The sequence below is a fragment of the Ammodytes marinus genome (assembly GCF_949987685.1).
Source record: "Ammodytes marinus genome assembly, chromosome: 23".
NCBI lineage: Eukaryota > Metazoa > Chordata > Actinopteri > Uranoscopiformes > Ammodytidae > Ammodytes > Ammodytes marinus.
Window position 1 is genome coordinate 7,598,773 of NC_137227.1, and position 19,057 is coordinate 7,617,829.

The following is a 19,057-nucleotide window of genomic DNA, read 5'->3' on the forward strand; positions in this document are numbered from 1 at the left end:
CGTGTAGAGAGAGAGAGAGAGAGAGAGAGAGAGAGAGAGAGAGAGAGAGAGAGAGAGAGAGAGAGAGAGAGAGATAGGACGCAAGGGGAGAAAATAAAAGAGAGAGAGAGCGAGAGAGAGAGGTGGGAGACAGAGAAACAAATCCCAAAAGAAAAGAAGAAGAAATAAAGCCAGCCTATTCACAGCAATCACACACACACACACACACACACACACACACACACACACACACACACACACACACACACACACACACACACACACACACACACACACACACACACACACACACACACACACACACATATAGCTACAGCCTGACTTCATGCCTCTCTCAGTATTGATCTGGTATCATGGCTCCTTGATGATGGCGCGTGTGATGCACTGCCACCGTTCTTACCACTGCTCACCATTATCTGTCACGCCGATGTCACCTTCAATCAATAGCCATCTCAGAGTTATTGACCCCCCCCCCCCCCCCCGCCACACACACACACATACAGCCAACACTGGCTCCTTCATAGAGCCACCGTCACTGCACAGACTGTGTGTGTGTGTGTGTGTGTGTGTGTGTGTGTGTGTGTGTGAGTGTGAGAGAGAGAGTGCCGCCTGACCTGTCCACGCAGGTAGTGGCTATCTCTCTCTCTCTATCTCTCTCTCTCTCTCTCTCTCTCTCTCTCTGCCGGCTTAGGTTACTTGAATAGCATCCATTCTTCCTCTGTTCCCCCTCATAGCTCTCACCTCCTCATCTATGTCCTTCTCTTGATTAGAAGTACAGCAAGAGGAAGGGGGTTGTGTGTGTGTGTGTGTGTGTGTGTGTGTGTGTGTGTGTGTGTGTGTGTGTGGCAGTTGCCCATTCACCTGTACCGTGAGCAAGGGATAAGGGAGTGCATTTCAACCAGACACAGGATCCTCGTTCCACCTGCTCTCTAGCCACTCTCTCCTCCTCCCCCTCCTCCTTCATCCTCTGCTGGCTATCTCTCTGACCATTCTTTATACTGCGTAGGATAGCAGCTGCCTGTAAGGTGATACATAGGCAAAACACACACACACACACACACTAGTATGCAGCTCACACAGGTGTCCGGTAATCATCCCTGTTTTTCGACCTCGAAGTAACCTTTGATTAAAGTAGAAAAAAGGGGCAATATTTTTTCTGCATTCTGCATCAACGTCCGAACAAAGAGCTTCATTGTTGGGCAAAACTCCTATGTAACCTGAGCATGCTTTTTTTATCCTTCCCCCCCACCACTCTCTCCTTCTTATTTAATCAGGAGAAGGGGACAGACATGCCTACATAGCTCAGAGGACAAAAACAAGGGCCAAATTGAAACCAGGGGTCCATTTTCCTTTGTGGTGTCCGTCTCTGCATTGTTTTGACTCATAATAAGGGCAGAAATATGAGCAAAAAAACAAAACAAAAAGAAAAGAAGCTGCGCCATTAATTAACTGTGTTTTTCCCAACACCCTCTTAACCAACTGACACTTGCGCACTCTCTATTCAACCCTCTAGCCATTATCAAATTGGGCCCCCATTAGCTGCCCCCAAAATGGCCTCCCAGTCAACAGGTGAACATTGAGAAAAAATCTAATAGGGCCCCCAGTTTCATTATTAGATCTTAAAGTGCACATGGAGGATCTTGCCCTTTTTTTCAAATATTTCTTTCACTGGGGAGAGGGGGAGAGAGAGACAGAGAGAGAGAGAGAGAGAGAGAGAGAGACACTGTTTGCTAAGTGCACTCCAAGAAGTGGCCCTGAAGGAGAGGACTATTTTACATGTGGATTAGTGAGCGTATCACCATGATCAGACAGAGATACAGGGCCTTGATAGACTGTCTATCTCTTCATGCCGTCTGAGGCACGGGGCCTTATCCCTTTCGTCCTATCTGCCGCAGCACACTCCTCACACACACACGCGTACACTGAGCCGTCGCTTTGGAAACTGCATGATGAGATGGGAAAGATTGGATTATAAGATGTAAGATGTGCCCTATGTGTGTGTGTGTGTGTGTGTGTGAGAGAGAGAGAGTGTCACTTTCTGTAAAGTATATCCCATACCTTTCAATGCCAATGCGAAAAGCCGAATGGGCACATGTCAGTATTCAAACACACTTTCACATGCACCTAAGAGGGCGCACACTGTCATCTTTTTTTTTTAAACTTCAAACGTCAATTCAACCTTTTTAATCTAAACACACACACGCACACACGCGCACACACACACACACACACACACACACACACACACACACACACACACAGGCCCCACAGTATGCACATGTTCAATGTTTCGTTAAGACAATCCTTCCCTTTGCTCCTAAATGGCTAAATTGTGCAATTCAGCTACTTCATTTTGCATTCTTATGGCAGACAAAATGAACACTGTCAGCCCAAGAAACCCCTCCCCCCACACTCACACACACACACACACACACACACACACACACACCTTGAATGCTATTAAAAGTGTTGTTATGTTTCCCACTTTTGGCCCCCCCCTGGTGAAAATAACACATGGGGATTGTCTGGGCCCAAGCCAAACACACTACATTTCAATATTAATTTGACTCGGCGCACCTCGGCAGGGCCTCCCCGGCTTCCTAATCTCCCGGCCGCATATCTTCATTATCTGAAAGTGTGCTTTCATCTTAATTCCATTTTCATCCATCAAATGTCGAGGAAGGTTTGACCTTGTGTGATCTCGGCGCGCGATAGCAAAAGCAAAAGGGAGGGGGAGGGAGCCAAGTGAGTGACAGAGAGAGAGAGAGGGGGGGGTGGAAACCAAGGGATTGGGGAACATGATTTTCTACCCAAGGTTTATTGCAAGTGTGTGTGTGTGTGTGTGTGTGTGTGTGTGTGTGTGTGTGTGTGTGTGTGTGTGTGTGTGTGTGTGTGTGTGTGTGTGTGTGTGTGTGTGTGTGTGTGTGTGTGTGTGTGTGTGTGTGTGTGTGTGTGTGTGTGTGTGTGTGTGTGTGTGTGTGTGTGTGTGCGTGCGTGTGTGTGTGTGTGTGTGTGAAGCCGTTCCATTATTTACTATTTTCCGTGTTGAGTTGTAGCATGCATCCAACATCCAACATACTCTTTATTCACACCTTCCCTCACACTTGCCTTTTTCTCTTACCCATCCTCCTTCATCCACTCCCTCCATTACTGTCAGTTTATTTACTCTGACGTTAGGGCTTAATTACTCATTTGTAGTAATTGTTTTCATAATCGCTCGGATGGTAATTGTCCTATGCTATCTATTGTTATGGAACAGGTGGTGGATGAGACCTGTAAGGGGAGAATGTGTGTGCATTTGTGTGCGTGTGCGTGTGTGTGTGTGTGTGTGTGTGTGTGTGTGTGTGTGTGTGTGTGTGTGTGTGTGTGTGTGTGTGTGTGTGTGTGCGTGTGTGTGCGTGCGTGTGTGTGTGTGAGTGATGTGATGTGATCAGGACATGCAAGTTGGCATTCATCTTGTGCTCTACTGATGAAATGAGGGGTGTGTGGTGGGGGGGTTTTCGTCTACAAGGCAGACAAGGAGACGCACACTCCCTGCTTATCCCGCTTGAATGATACATGCCTGTGTGATCATCCTAAAATAGAACGCCTCATTAGCAGACGAGCTGGATATGCTCTCTAACCTCTCTCTGTCTCTCTCTCTGTCTCTCTCTCTCTCTCTCTCTCTCTCTCTTTCTCTCACTCTCTTTTGCCTGTTTGGATGGCAGGTCTGATCCCTTTAAATGCAGGTTATCTGTCATCAGTGACTCCAGCTTAGTACAAAAAAAAAAAATATATATATCAGCCTGTCACTTTCTCCTTCCCTTATCTCTGTCTCTTTCTTTCTTTATCCCTCCCTCCACAAACTATCTACATCCGCTGATCCTATCAGCCACATTTGTCTCTCCCTGCGGTGACATTCATTTATGTTCCAGCTGTATAGCATTTGAAGGCTTGTGAATGGTCCGTGTGGGACAGGTATAGCAAAATAGATATACAAATAAATAAAAAGTGAGCTGCTGTTTTCGTTTTTTTTTCAAAGTGTTAACGTGCACTGCTCTCTGGCACTTGGCCGACTTCTCTTCTGTTGACGGGGTGTCATGGCTTTTTCTGCTGACACACCCGGGCCCCGGTGTCACAACCGGCTAGCGTATAGCGTTAGCGGGCCCCCTCACACAAACTGACAGGAGTATACAGGCCTTTGGTTAGATGATGCTGCGCTGCCAGTCTGCTGTGACGGATCCCGCAGCACGCAACACCCCACCCCCACCTCCCCCCCTCCACACCCCACCGATGGCAGAACTAGGAACTCACGCTGAAGGCAGGGGTGACATGTGAAATGACATGACAATGCCAAAGACCTGACACACACACACACACACACACACACACACACACACAAACACTATAACACACACACTAACACATTGACGTTCACTCGCAAGACAGAGGCCCTTGCAAGCCTGAGCGGGCAGGGAGCAAATTCACTGCACACACGCAGTACAGGGGAACATCATGCTATTCAGATGTCAGTGTACAAACAAGGACTGCAGTCGGGAGGGTACAATACAAGTAGGAAATGTGATCTGGGAGATTCGCCAGACAGACTCTATGTAAGAAACACCGGCGGCGGGCTCAGGTGTTTTTTGGTTGACGCTCACTTCCCAGTGTCTGCCAAAGCGCTTGTGACAGTTGCTCTAAGGTGGCGACACAGGAGAAGGCCCACATCCATTCCTAATGGGAGGATGTAACTTAATTCGCGATTGACAGCCGGAGATGTATCAGCTCTTGAAATCCAGCAAACGTGTGCCACAGCAGAAAATGGAGATGCATTAGTTGTTTGGTCGACAATGACAAGGACCCCTCCAACCACCCCTTGCCTCCGGTTTAGAATTGTAGAAGCTTTCTTCTTCTATCCCTCTAATGTCTGTTTTTAGCCTCATGCTATCAGTGCTATATGTTTGTCGGCCCGAAGCTAATCCACCGCAACTCAAACGCCACCACATCGATCCAAATAAAAGGAAAAACAAAAATGTCTCCTTTGCCATTCTGAGCAGGTTCAGGCGGGTTGGGCTATAAGCTTCTGCAGATGTTCAAACACATATCCCCCCAGAAGAGTATCTCTGTTACACTAGTGGCCTAATCCGCCACTTGAAGAGCAATTAAAACTTTAGCCCGGACTTTAAGAAAGTAACCATGTGTGATTTTTTTTTTTCTTGTTTTTTTTTTCTCTCTCTCTTCTCTTTCTTCTCTCCCGGCTGTGTGCATGCATGGGGTGCATGCTAATAGGACAGTGCTATAGCTGTGGTGGCACTCTTCCAAAAAAGGCATTCCAAACACACATTGGGTAAAAAGAAGAGACTAAAAGGGGAAGTGGAGGAAGAAAAGAGAGCGCAGCCTCGGATGGAAGGATCATCCAATTTTTCGTTTACTCATCATCCACTTCCATTCTTTTCTTTTCCTTTGTTTCGAACTTTTCTTATTTTCTTATCCTCCCTCCAACAGTTGCATCTTTTTTTTCGCACTTCAATTCACATTTCTATTTTTCCCAATCCAAAAGGGTTGCCAAGGTGCGAGCTCTGTTACGAAGAATGCATCCTCCTGGAGTTCCTTCGTAGGACTTTTTGTGCCAAGCCACTATTTCTAATGGACAAAAAAAAAAATATTCAGGAGCATCAAATATTTTGTGTTTTTGGCATTTCCTGCTGTCTTTCTGGATGTATTAAACAGTCTTTTTCCTACTGGAGCACATATATTTATACAGCTAGTTCCACTGCCAAAGACTGCAATAAAGGGAGTCGGTAAATACTCAAGAGAGCGACAGTGGACAAGCACTGAAGGACATGCGATTGATCTGTGCGCCGTCAGATCATAAAACGACCACATGGTAAAATTGAAGGCTTTAGAGATACTTTTTTACAATCTCAAAGATCGACAAGAGACCGCTAATGGCGCCCATCAATTCTTTGACGAGCGTGTGCTTTGTTAGCCCGTATAATGTCTGCAAGTCTTCTAGTAAAAGTGTGTTTTTTTTAAAAAGGTGTCTACAATGTTATTATCTAAGTAGTTGCACCCATGGGGATTGTATGACCTCACAGCTCACATCATTCGAACTGAAAGAGTGTCTTAGTCTTTTGAAATCCATTACTGTGTACATAGTTTCAGGTTAGGCACTGGGCAATGGATGCTCTTGTCAGGCAGTCTGAAAGTATGCAAAGTATGGGTTCAAACTGAGCCGAGTAGGGCAAGAAGTACACAAAACAAAACACTTGTTGAATCTTCGTTGGCTCGGACGATAGTGTTGAGACAAATCAGTCTTTTGAACCCGCGAGAGTTCTCTTTTTATCAGGGATTTGTTTTTCTCCCAGAAATCTTGGGTGTTCTTTGGGAAACTGTTCCCCCCTCCAGGTTTTCTCTTTCTTCATCCTGAGTGGCCTGGGATGGAATGTGTGCGGAGGAGTGGAGAGGAGTTTTGAAGGAGAGGGGGAATGAGAGAGGGGAGTGAAAGAAGAGCAATGGAGCTTGACATGGGACCAAAGCTATCATCCGGGCTTACAACACGATACCTGAGACTCTACGGGCGGTCGCAATAACAAAAGCCACGAAAGACCGGATACTTTAGAACCAAAATTCCCCCAACTTACCCTGCCCTGACCAGCACCTTTTTCTTCAAAGTCCCCTGGTCACTCATTTAGGTGGGTGGGGGGTGGGAGGGGTGATAACATACCTGAGAGACCAATCCTCATTGGGTCTCTTGTTTTGGACTGCTATCAGTGGCCTGTGCATAGTTTAGCCTGGTAACGTGGTAATTAAACACAACTGAGCAGCACCCAAATAGAACCTGAGTCCACCCTGATCAGATTCCAAATAGATTTCCAGTCAAGACAATTCACCTTATACCGTATAGCTGAATAGGGTAGTAGTCTCATTTATCACTTCAGGGTCCTGATGTCTTTAATCCACAGTACTGGAATTACAACAAGCCTTCACCTTGCACTTGAGCTTTGTAAAAAAAAAAAAACGGGCGATTGGGTGAAGCCAATTTTCGTCTATGTTTCTTGCAGTGCTAGCGTGTCTATTTGGCACTCCTCTTGCGAGTCTCAGGTGGCTTATCACAGAGTCGCTGTGTGGTGGTTGCCCCATTAAAAATGAAACATGGCCGTCTTAATTACCGACCGGCACTTTTTGGCAATCATGGTCCTGCGTACTCATGTGTCAATCCAGGGCCTCTCACTTCCTTCTCGGCGTCTCTGTTCTCTTTCCCCCCGCTGTTTGGCTGGCCCTCTCTATCTGTCTTTTCCATCTCACTCACTCCTCCTCTCCCTCCCCTCGGTATCCCTCCATCTCTGCTGCTTGACTGCAATAAGACACTGGGCCCCTGCAGTGCATGCTTTGCTCTCCTCGCCCCCCGAAAATCCAGACCAGCCACAATTACTTCCCTTGGTTCAACGGTAGCGGGTCACTGCCATCCGCCATAGGTACTTAGAGCTGAAATAACACACACTGTGTGTTCCAAAAACCAGACCCTATACCACAAAGGTACCTGCACTGTGTGACCCCACCCATGGGTCTCTGGTGAAGGTGGTCTTAATAATACATCCAGATATGTAAGAATGAATGGCTTCAAGGCGAGACAAGGCAGGAAATGACTTCATTTTTTCAAGCATCAGGTCAGTTTTGCTACCATAACATCTCTTCCTTCATACTAGTATAAGTGTCTGTTTGGGTCTGCATATTTCTCGTATACAACCATCTTTTACGGCAGTTATCTCAAATTTAGTTTTTCTGGAAATACTCTGGACCACAAAATCGCCACTTCTGAAGCAATTACATCCACTCAACTTTTCATAATCATTTTTAGCAATAGTCTGAAGGTTATTGCTGAGGGATTTGTTCATATGTTGTTTTGATTTATGATACATTTTGTTCTTAACAAAAATGCTGAAACAATACTGAGGAATTGCGAAATTTGTGTATCAAAACATTGTAATACAAATAAATACTTGTTTTAATGTTAGTTATCAACTGGCAGAGATTCATTATGCCAACTACAAGTTTAAAAATCTTCCCCTATTCACAGTGTCTGGCTTTACTGATTGCCATTGGTCATGTTGAATGGGAAGACAATTAGAAAAAACTTTTTTATGGAAATATTTGAGCTACTGTCAAGCCTCAGGTTGTGTGCCTTGTCTGGTGTTTTCAACCAGTGTCGTGATTTGAACGACTCTGACATTGCATGCAAAGGTATAGGATGGCTCTACGTCCAAACAATGTGTTACCCATTTGGGCTTTACTGGCAGATAAAAGAAGAAAGGACGGCTCAAACTAAAGTGCTGTTGACAGCGCCTCAACGTTTGGTTAGGGTTAGGGGTTGGGGGTTGGGGGTTGGAGGGGAGGAAATGAAAATCATATCCGAGGGGGTCACACATTATTGACATGAGTGGCACGCCCCATGTTTTCATTGGCTCATATAGCTCCCACCGTTGAGTCAGGGGAAAGCCCATGTGTTTCCCCTTTAGCATCCAGGAAATAGACCGGGCCCAAACTATGGACAGAGCTCCCCAATAAACCTGTGGCTTGTTTACGTTGTTGATTCACTCAATCACCCGTGGCTGGCACCGCTAGCTTTCAATCACATATGCACACCACCCCCTTCCAGCATCTGATAAAGATACAGTCAAAAAATAATGCTTACTTGTAATGAAATCCATGCATTGGAGGCCTGGCAGGGGGCACAGCAATGGGGGGGGGGGGGTTTGCTACTTACTTTTATGAATGGATATAAATGTATGGAGGGTGTTAAAGTACAGCAATTTCTTAAGGCATTTGCAGTTTGTTTTATCTCTTAATCCAGGCTTTAAAAAAAAAATCATCCATCACATAATAGACAATAAACTGACCCGATCACCAAGTATATTGCCTTTAGAAAAAAAAAAGTGGTTCTCCTTTAACATTAAATGGGATTTGAGCCATGACATTTCATTGTGTATTATGTGTGTGTGTGGCTCGGTCACGGTGTAGATTGATTGGCAGCAGTGTGGAGTGTGAGGTGCAGGAGGTCAGGGGAAAACACCATCAAAGGGCATGTACTCAGTCAGGCTTAACAAAACCAACGCCTGCTCTGAAAAGTGGCCAGTAGCTGGTGGTGAGTGTGGGGGTCAACTCTGTGCTATATGACAGCATGGCCAGACGGATACATGGGAAACACTATCACAGTGACACACCCACAGCCGGCTATAGTAAAACATCTCTCCGTCGCCATCTCTGGTGGGGAGAGAAAGAGATAAAGAGAGAGAGAGAGAGAGATAGAGAGAGAGAGAGAGAGAGAGCGAAGCCTTGGTTGTGACAGCCAGAAAGCCATATGTGACTTCACATGCTGTGCTGGACAAATACAGCACACACATGCATACATGCACACACAGACACACGCATACAAGCACACACACCCACACACACACACACACATGCACACACTTATGAGGTGAAAAAAATGACTTGGAAAGCATGGCGTTTTATTGTATTCATTTATTTAAAAGACAGAGAATGAAGGGGGCGAAGGTTGCCATGCAGACGCTGGTTGTTGCAGATTCTAATCCAAAGCCTCTGGGCGATCTCTGCATGAACTCCATTTCTGCTCTGCAAACAAATTAGCTCTTTTTCTCTCTCTCTCCCTCTCTCCCTTATATCTATCTTTCTCTCTTTCTCCCTCCAGTCAGAATAAAGGGAAATTCAGGTGAATAAAATCTATTTGTTCATTTAACTCCCTCAGCCCCCCCCCCCCTCCCTTTTCCGTCTTTTTCTCTCTTTCTCTCTCCCAAACTCAATTTTCCCTCGGTGCGAGCCTGCTTCAGTCTTTTTTTTCCTTTTTTCTCGCCGGCAATTCATTAGGCAGCAGTGGTTTCATTTGCACCATTAGAAAAAAAGTATGTTTCCTTAAGAGTGTGGCACTCCACTCAATCTGATCCAAAGTAATTGATTCTTTTTAGACCACACTCAAGCTGCGGGACCTGTTCACACACACACACACACACACACACACACACACACACACACACACACACACACACACACACACACACACACACACACACACACACACACACACCACACCTCACACATGCAAATGTTTCAGTTAAATACAGTTGAAACACACACAACAACAAACAAACAAACAAACAGACATAGCAAGAAACGACAACCAAATACAATGGTTTAATAGAGTATCCTCTCTTCTCAAGTGTTTAATTATGCAACAAATGTTTGACTATCCAAGTCAAATTCCCATGAATATTTATCCCAATTCATTTGTTGAGTGTTGCTTGTAATTACATGGGAACATGATTTATTGCCAAGATTGCTACTTTAGCCAGCCAGCAAGAGAAAAATAACGGAAAATATATAAATATAAAAGCACCGCACACACACACACACACACGCACACACGCACACACACACACACACACACACACACACACACACACACACACACACACACACACACACACACACACGGCTCGACATGTCTCGGTGTCTGCCTCTTGGATTAAATGTGAGATGAGTTGGTGGATAGATGGACAGAGGGCCATGTTTGATGTAGGCCTGTATACTGTATGGCCTTGTTTATCTATTCTTATGATGAGACAAGGAAACAAGGAGGATAGGAGGAAGTGTGGGGGGGGGGGGTGGACATGAGCAAGTGTTAAGGTCCAGCAAAGGGGCTGGCAGCAGAGTAGACATATACAGCAACCCAGAGCCAAGCTCTGACCGTGTTTGTATTGAATTAATGAATAGCATTAGCCATTTGTCATGCCATTTATTCCGGTAATGACCAAGCCTCACCTCACCATGCTCACTCTCCCTCTTTCATCCCTCTCTTTTCCTGTCCTGCCATTACCTTTGTACGGCACATTGAGAGAACTACAGGCATAGGCGAAGATTTGTGGGGGGTATGCAGGGGATTATGTGTCATTTTTTCCAACCCACCCCACAAAAGAGATACAAATAACAGTTCAGGCGGCTGACACATGTATACTGTATATGCTTTATACATGTTACTATACACTACACCCCAACAGTGGAACATGCTGTCTTCACCTTGCCGAGTTTAGGCCAGCGTTCCAGTGGCTAACTAGCCTTGCGCAAGTCAGACAGTGGTAATGTGAGTAGCTGGCTAGCTAGCTTGTTCAGCCCAATACACTTCATTTTCTTAAACTAGACTGTGTCAACTGTGTAGGACGAATGATAACAGTATTCGGTTTCTAACGTTTGCCTTATGTTACTAGCTAACATTTGCCTTACCTCACATTAGCTAAAAGCTATAGCTGATAGCACACCCTTTTCATCTCCAATCAATGACCACCTGCATCATTGCCCCCCCACCAAATGTTGAAGCGAAACCTGCGCCCATGTGTACAGGGAGAGGAAGAGCGACAGGTTGAGAGGGTGAGACAGACAGGGGCCTGGGCTCTAATAACATGCTCTGTTACTGCTCGACTCAGGACACTGCTCGATAACGTGTTAGGCACAGGCTACACATATTGACAGAGTGCACCCACAGCTCATCTGGCAAAACCTATTATGTGTGTGTGTGTGTGTGTGTGTGTGTGTGTGTGTGTGTGTGTGTGTGTGTGTGTGTGTGTGTGTGTGTGTGTGTGTGTGTGTGTGTGCCTGCCTGCCTGCATGTGATGCTCAAAAGCCAATCGAGTACATTTTCCTGTTTGTATGCAGTCGTCTTTGCATCGGCGCACTTCACTGTGGCATCAAAGAAGACCTCCTCCAGGGCCGGACGCTCAGTTTCACCTTGTCCTATTTTTTATAGTGGGCACACAAACAAGTGAATGAGGCCTGGCCCATTCTTCCCTGTTTAGTTAGTATTTAGCACACAGCTTTTAGGCTGCTGCCATGTCTGCTTGGTTCCCGCTTGAGAGAGCTTATGAAAGACTCCCCTTGTGTCTAGCCTCCCTCCATAGTCCCTATATTGCAGGTCTTTATTGAAAGTGTACAGGGTGAGAGAAAGGCGATGCCGTGTTTGCTGTGCTATCAAGGCCTTATTGTTGGCTATTGTGATAGAGCAGATTAGGTAATGTGTTTCATTTGTGGTAAGGAGTCAGGAACTTGGGTCCCTTCGAAATCAATACTAGCACCCTTCTACGCCTACCACAAAGCATATATAGGCTGTGTTCGAAAAGCCATACTAACGTCCTCCTTCCTACGTACTCAACATGTATATACATACTGTCTACGTATTGATCGATTGTGTATGCTAGGTTCGTCGGACTGTTTACATTGTAGTATACAGAAGCAATAAATACACTTCTGTGTCGTTTGAAAGGACGATATGCATTGTGGGGCGGTTGAGTAGGCAAAGTAACCTATTGATTCCATACACAAAATCTTCCCTGAAGTAAATATTCATCCGGGGCATTCCACGCCTATACACAAACTCACACGCACAACCACACCATACTCAAATTGACGTAAAGATTAGCATGACTAAGACGTTATAGTATGGCTTTTTCGAACACAGCCATTACTCCTCCATATCCCTTTTCCCCCTTTCCCCCCTCAATCTATTTGCTCTATCTTGACCAAATAAAATCCCCCTTTTTTCCTATTCCAATATCCAAAATGCTCCAACTAATAAAGATAAATCAAAATAAAAAGTCCCCTCCTTTGATAGTGATAGTGATAGTGACTCCGTGGCCCTTTTTTGGTTTGTCTTTGTATAGCCGTTTCGCCGAGTGACCTTCTCGGTGGTGAGCCAGCCCCAGGACCCTCAACAGCAGCTGCAGGGATCGCTGCAGAGCTGCTACGACAGCGGCCTGGAGGAGTCGGAGACGCCCAGCAGCAAGAGCTCGTCCGGCCCCCCTCCACCCCGGCTGGGGGGCCTGCCCCTGCCCGAGGACCAGGCCTACGAGAGGACCACCCCTGACGGCAGTGTCGGTGAGGCAGAGCACATGGAGAATGGTAGGGGCAAACACTGAAACAAGGAGATTTAGAAAAAAAAATATATTAAGATATAGTATACGAGGGAAACACACACATACACTCACACAAGCGCCAAAGGTATAGAGTACATATAGGCAGTTTCACAAACACACATAAAACATGTGAGGTTTCTTCTGATATCTCTTTTTAGGTTTTTTTTTTGGCGAGGACGTTTTTCGTCCAAGGCTTAGTCGGTTTCTGTAGGGTGTTAAGGTGTGATGTGTTTGTGGAGGTTGTGATAGTAGTAGCTGTTGCAACTTCGTTATTAAAAAAAAAGCTAAAGCCCTTCCACCCCAAAAGTACATGATGTGAAGACGATAGCCCGGGGATCTATTCTTAAAACCCTTGTTCTCTTTCAGTAAAAACCTTTGGGTTTATTTGATCAAAGGGGACAAGAGACACGCACATTCTTTTAACATCAACACCTTTCCAAGGCCGTCCTTCTCCTTTTCATTTTTCGGCTCTGTTTTCAACACAGTTCACGTTGAATTTGATGTGTCATCTAGATTTTTCAACTTGACTAGAAGATAGATTTTTTTGTTTAGTTTTCTCTGTAATATTTAAGATTATAGGGCAAAGGAGGAAGAACAGTGGGTGATGATACCAAACTTGGCATTGTTTAGGAGTTGTTATAGAATCACAAATGCTACTGATTTGCGTTTGGCTGGAGGCCCTTATGAGGGAGTTCAAATGTTTTCTAAAGTTGGCAGATAGGACTGATGTTGTGTAGGTTTGAATATGGAAAATACTGCGGAAAAAAAAATGCCATTAGGAGCAACGGAGCCTATTGTAAAGGGCGAATTCTCTCGATGCAGTACTGTGTATGTACCCTTGCAGAACCTTCTCATAGCTTTGCCAGAGCTAGTTTCCTACCAATACCAAGAATCTGTGTGTGTGTGTGTGTGTGTGTGTGTGTGTGTGTGTTCGTGTGGGTGCGCAGTGAGAGATGAGGGTAATGGTCCTATTCATAGTCTAGCAGTCTGCGGCGATGCTTAACAAGGAGTAGCTGTCTTGAGAGTGCTAAGCCTAAGTGCAGAGAGGCTTCCCCGCTGCAGCTTAGGATAAGGATATTCAAATGGCTTAAAGATCCCCACATTCTCCTCCATTCAGAGAGGGAGGGAGTTGCTTTTCTTAAGGAGGATGTCCTAACCTATTTTAAGATCATTGTGCTCAATATTATGAAACCTGGACAATAAGGTGGCCTTACCTTGTGAAGGGTTGAATGGCCATAGTTATGGGTTTGCAATGACCCACTCTGCAACAGTTAGAAAGTCAAGCAAAGCGACCAGATGTGTGCACTTAAAAACAGCCATTTGCACAGGTGGCTTTTTTCTCTCAAATTTCAGGCATTAATGGAGATTTAAAAGGGATTTGAAAGGGGTTCAATGTGAGCTGATAAGGCTACCTTGTGGATATGCACGATCTCAATTTTTTCAGTAAATGGGCACCCATTCACTTCCTCAATGACACCCGATTTAAAAGGCTCATTCAAATGTGTTTTTTAGAGTCAATGGACAAGGACAGCTGATAGAAGATACCACCATGTTAGATCAAAAGGCATGATCAGCCTGTCAATCAGATCCACCTTGAGAACAACAATAGCATACATAGCCTTACATCAAATCAATGCAGACATGGCTTATCAAAACACACAACAAAGCACATGTATCAACAAAAAAATATATATTGTCCAATTTGTAATTCTTTACAATTGTGCACATTTACCCAAGGTGTATGGTAATACATTTCACATTTCAATTTTGGTTTCAGCTCAGCGCAAGCATTTGATGTTAGCTTTCAGAGAATGTACTATTGCAAAGTGTTAGTGGAGCTTAGGAGGGGATGTGTTGTCTGGAACATAGTCAAGGTCAATACATGAATCAGTCTCTGTCCAAGAGAAAACAACATGCTCCGCTGCTGCCTCGCTATATCTTTAGTGAGATCAGCTGAACTTCTAGCGGTAGTGTGTGTGTGTGTGTGTGTGTGTGTGTGTGTGTGTGTGTGTGTGTGTGTGTGTGTGTGCGTGCGTGCGTGCGTGCGTGCGTGCGTGCGTGCGTGCGTGCGTGCGTGTGCGTGTATGTGTGTGTGTAGATGGAAAGGCTGTATGCCTACGAATGAAACTTTGAAAGTGAGTGAGTGCATTTGAATATTTGCCCATTTCTGTTCAAAATTGTGTTTTTCTTCCCCCCTCAAAGCAACCTCAGTTTTCAGTTTCGGAATTCTTACGAGGTTTGCTGGCAAGCGGGTGAGCTTTTGCCTTGCAGGTTCTGAGAGGATGTAATTGGTCAAGGTTCCTGTCAAGTATATTCCCAAGGAAAAAAAGCAGCTCTACAGTACATTCCCTTCATACAGTGTCCTTGAGGCAGACACTGAACACCTGCTTGCTTTCGCCTTATGCTATAGGTCACTGTGGATAAGGACATGGGCTAAATACCTTAAGTGTAAAGTGAATGCAATCATCTTAAGGTTGAGGGCAAATATTGGCAAACTGCTGCGGCCTCTCAGGGGATGCTAAATCGAGTCATTAACACACACTCCTCCCCCACCCCCCCTTGTGCTATACAATCAGAGCACACACACACACACACCATCAGAGCTAGTTTTTAGCTCAATATGGAAGCCGCAGACCCTTTTTCGAAAAATGAAGGGGAATTATGAGGAAAGAGGGAGAACAAAAGTTAGCAGATGGCTAGCTCTGGTGCCCAGTGCTGGCTTGGGCGTCGTTAGCGACAGGTAATTGCAGGCGTTTTTTACGTGCGTAACGCGACAGTGACTGGTGAACAGAGTGTGCTTCCTTGTCCTGTGGAAAGGACAGAAGAGGGAAGAGAGAGAGTGGAGTGTGAGGGTTTGGATTTAAGATCAGATGACGGACCATTCAAAGCTATACCCAGGATTTGATTCGTGTTTGTTTCCATCATAGTTTTTGATTGCCATTGTCAACACACACACACACACACACACACACACACACGCACACACACACACACACACACACACACACACACAGACAAAACACCCTGTCTGTTTTTTCACCCTCCCGCGCCACATCCTTTCCTGTCTTTGCACACACTGCACCACGAGGGACCATGTTTTCCTTTTCTTTTTTTTTTCTCATCTCCTCCATCAAGGTCATGTTTCCATCTGTATTATTTCCTATTCGTTGACTTCTTTCCATGGGGAGTGTCAACACAAAAAAAAGGAGAACAAAAAACAACAACCTCTCCATCCAAGAGCAAATTCTTCTTCTCCCAAAACTGACTCCAGGAACAGGGAGTGTCTGGGTCATGGTGTGGGGATGGTACTTCGCACATTCTTTCACCCATTCCCCACTCGCTCTGTACAAACCTTCAGACAGAAAACTCTTATAGCGGCCTTGATTTGAGAGTGAAAAATACATCCAACAGTCAGGAACCCTTGTGATAATCCTGCCTCCCATCTTTACACAATGTCTCTGAATCGCGTTCATTTTCAAACAGTTCACCCAGAAGTCAATAGTCTTTTGATTTAGCCTTTTTTTTTTTATCAAGAACAAGAAACACATCAATGTATTAGCATATCATACCCAGGCGAGCACATCGGGGCCCATGTATTACTCTCTCTGCACGCTTGGCATTTGGCACATTTCATAAAGTCTTGATCCTGTTTGATGCACAGCTGTGGCCCCTCACTTATTCATAAAGCGTACACCCGGTCGCTCATCAGATATTCATAAACGCTGAGTGTTTGCAGTCAAACAACCCGATTAGGCCGGTTATGGAAGAAGGCCCCCGTTTACAGACAGTTAAGGACGCTATCGGCGGGGTCAAAGACATGCGCTTCATTATTGATCTTCCACATTGCCTTGGGGATACATGGAGGGCGGGTTCTAATTCTGTGTTTGGTTGGAGCGCACCTTTAAAATAACACACTACCCCACATTGCCCTTTCATAAAGAGCAAACGGGCGCTAAGATATTTTCATGTGAGACCTCCATACCTATCTGCGGGCGTTGATGATGTCATATCATTGTTCAGTACATCAGGGCAAGGGTACATACTGTGTAGCCTATGTCTTTGTTGCTGCAGGTCACGTCAACAATGATATTTATAGCAGGAATAATAGCGGTTATTCTATGGAATGCTAATGTATGACTTCAACCTTTCCCCTCTTATCAATGCATCACTATGTGCTGCGCTGCAAGTGGCTATACAGGTAAACACAGTCGCTGTATATCCTCTTGACTTGAGTATGTAGCCTATTGCAAAAGGAATCACTTTGTGTATGAGTTGTAAGCAAAAGGGACTATTTTTATATTTCTTCCATATTGTATGGATTGTATGGTGATCGCCAGCAAACCGCAAGGATATACAGTAACATTAGTTTACTCCACTTTGTATTCACTGCTTCATCACAGTGTGTCTATAGCAGAGGCCGCTGGCTGATGTCGTTTATGCTGCCTCCGCTAAGACAGATGAATAGTGCAAATTTATTGTAGCCTCCGAGAGAGTGATAGCACGTCCATACCAGATGCTAACATTAGCATGCGGCCCACGTTTCTGCGCTTTGGATGCCAGACAACTTAACTTAACTTAACCCAACACACACACATACCCCGACACAGACACACACACAAACACACCAACACACACACACCCACACACATACACACACACTGATATCCACACATACACTATCTCTCCTCTGCTGAGAGATTTTGGGCTACCACTGTTCATCATCATTTAGTGTTTGGCTAGCCGGCCGAATGGAGAGCACAGACAAGAGGCACATCAGCCAGGTAATTACCAAGTACACACACACACACACACACACACACACACACACACACACACACACACACACACACACACACACACACACACACACACACACACACACACACACACACCATCTGAGCAGTAGCTTGCATACACACAAGGTAAAATAACAAGACATTAAAGAACAACCAAGACAGCCTGGAATGCACAATTTTTACTCTAGAAATCCACATGTTAAGCAGGTGCACACAAGCTGTGGCACAGGAAAAACACATAAGCTCTGGCCATCACACACACACACACACACACACACACACACACACACACACACACACACACACACTCATTCAGCACAATGAGGCACTGCATCATTTTCCAGCACTGTGAAGCACCTTACTAAATCACTCCATTGTTGCTGTTTCTCTCTGTTCAAGAAGCTATGCCCATTGGAATGCAGCTTAGATGGTCAATAATGTGTGTGTGCGTGTGTGTGTGTGTGTGTGTGTGTATTTGTTTGTGCGTGTGTGCATGTGTTACTCCGTTCATTAGGCAAGCCCAATTGTAGGGCCAGATGGCGAAGCGAGTTTGTTTAATTAAAACCATTCATATTTCAAGAGCCGAGAGATGGCGGCACTCTTAGGTCTGATTTCCCACAACTTGGTGGAGCGGATGGGAGTGTGTGTGTGTGTTGCGTGTGTTTGTGTGTGTTGCGTGTGTTTGTGTGTGTGTGTGTGGCGGGTAGAATGCAGTGTAGTGAAGAATCTCTCAGCGGAAGACACTGGGGCCATCAGTCAGTATGTTACACACGCACTAACCCCAAGTTAGTTTTATCAAGTTAAGAAAACACTGATTTAGAATGTAGAAATCAAGAAAGAAATTATAATCAAGCTCTGTGGCAGCCAGACATGGTAACAACAATGGTAACAACAATGAATTTGCGACATTCAAGTAACTGCCAATAACGTAACAATTTTTCAGTTTTTAATGTAATACAATCCGATGATGTAGTAACTTAGCAATAACATAATAACATGTCCGAACCAATAAGGTTACACCTTTTTCTCATTAGCCTATAAGCTGGGTTTAAAAATACCCTGTTAAAATATAATAACCAGAGCTGATAATGTCATAATATACTTGTATCCCTTTATTTAGGTTTGATTTATTGGCGATATAAAGTAACACATTTCCTTACTATTGCCTCTTTCAAATACCTGCTCAAAGGACGTCACCGCACAAACAGAGACGACATCCACTTCAATTTTATTTCAATAGGCTTACACTGCTTTTTTTTTCGTAATTTGGATGAACTTGCCCTTTAAAACGACTTCAATCAC

The 19,057-nt window shown here is 44.8% G+C and overlaps 1 protein-coding gene across 1 annotated transcript in view; it reads left to right on the forward strand.

Annotated features, from left to right (window-relative positions):
- pcdh7b (protocadherin 7b) overlaps positions 1 to 12,962 on the forward strand; it is a gene marked incomplete at both ends in the record, with an annotated part of 63,509 nt that extends 50,547 nt beyond the window's left edge. The window contains one exon of the mRNA XM_080052423.1: positions 12,708 to 12,962. Coding sequence (XP_079908549.1) covers positions 12,708 to 12,962 — 255 coding nt within the window. The remainder of the gene's footprint in view (positions 1 to 12,707) is intronic.
- Positions 12,963 to 19,057: the final 6,095 nt, after the last annotated feature.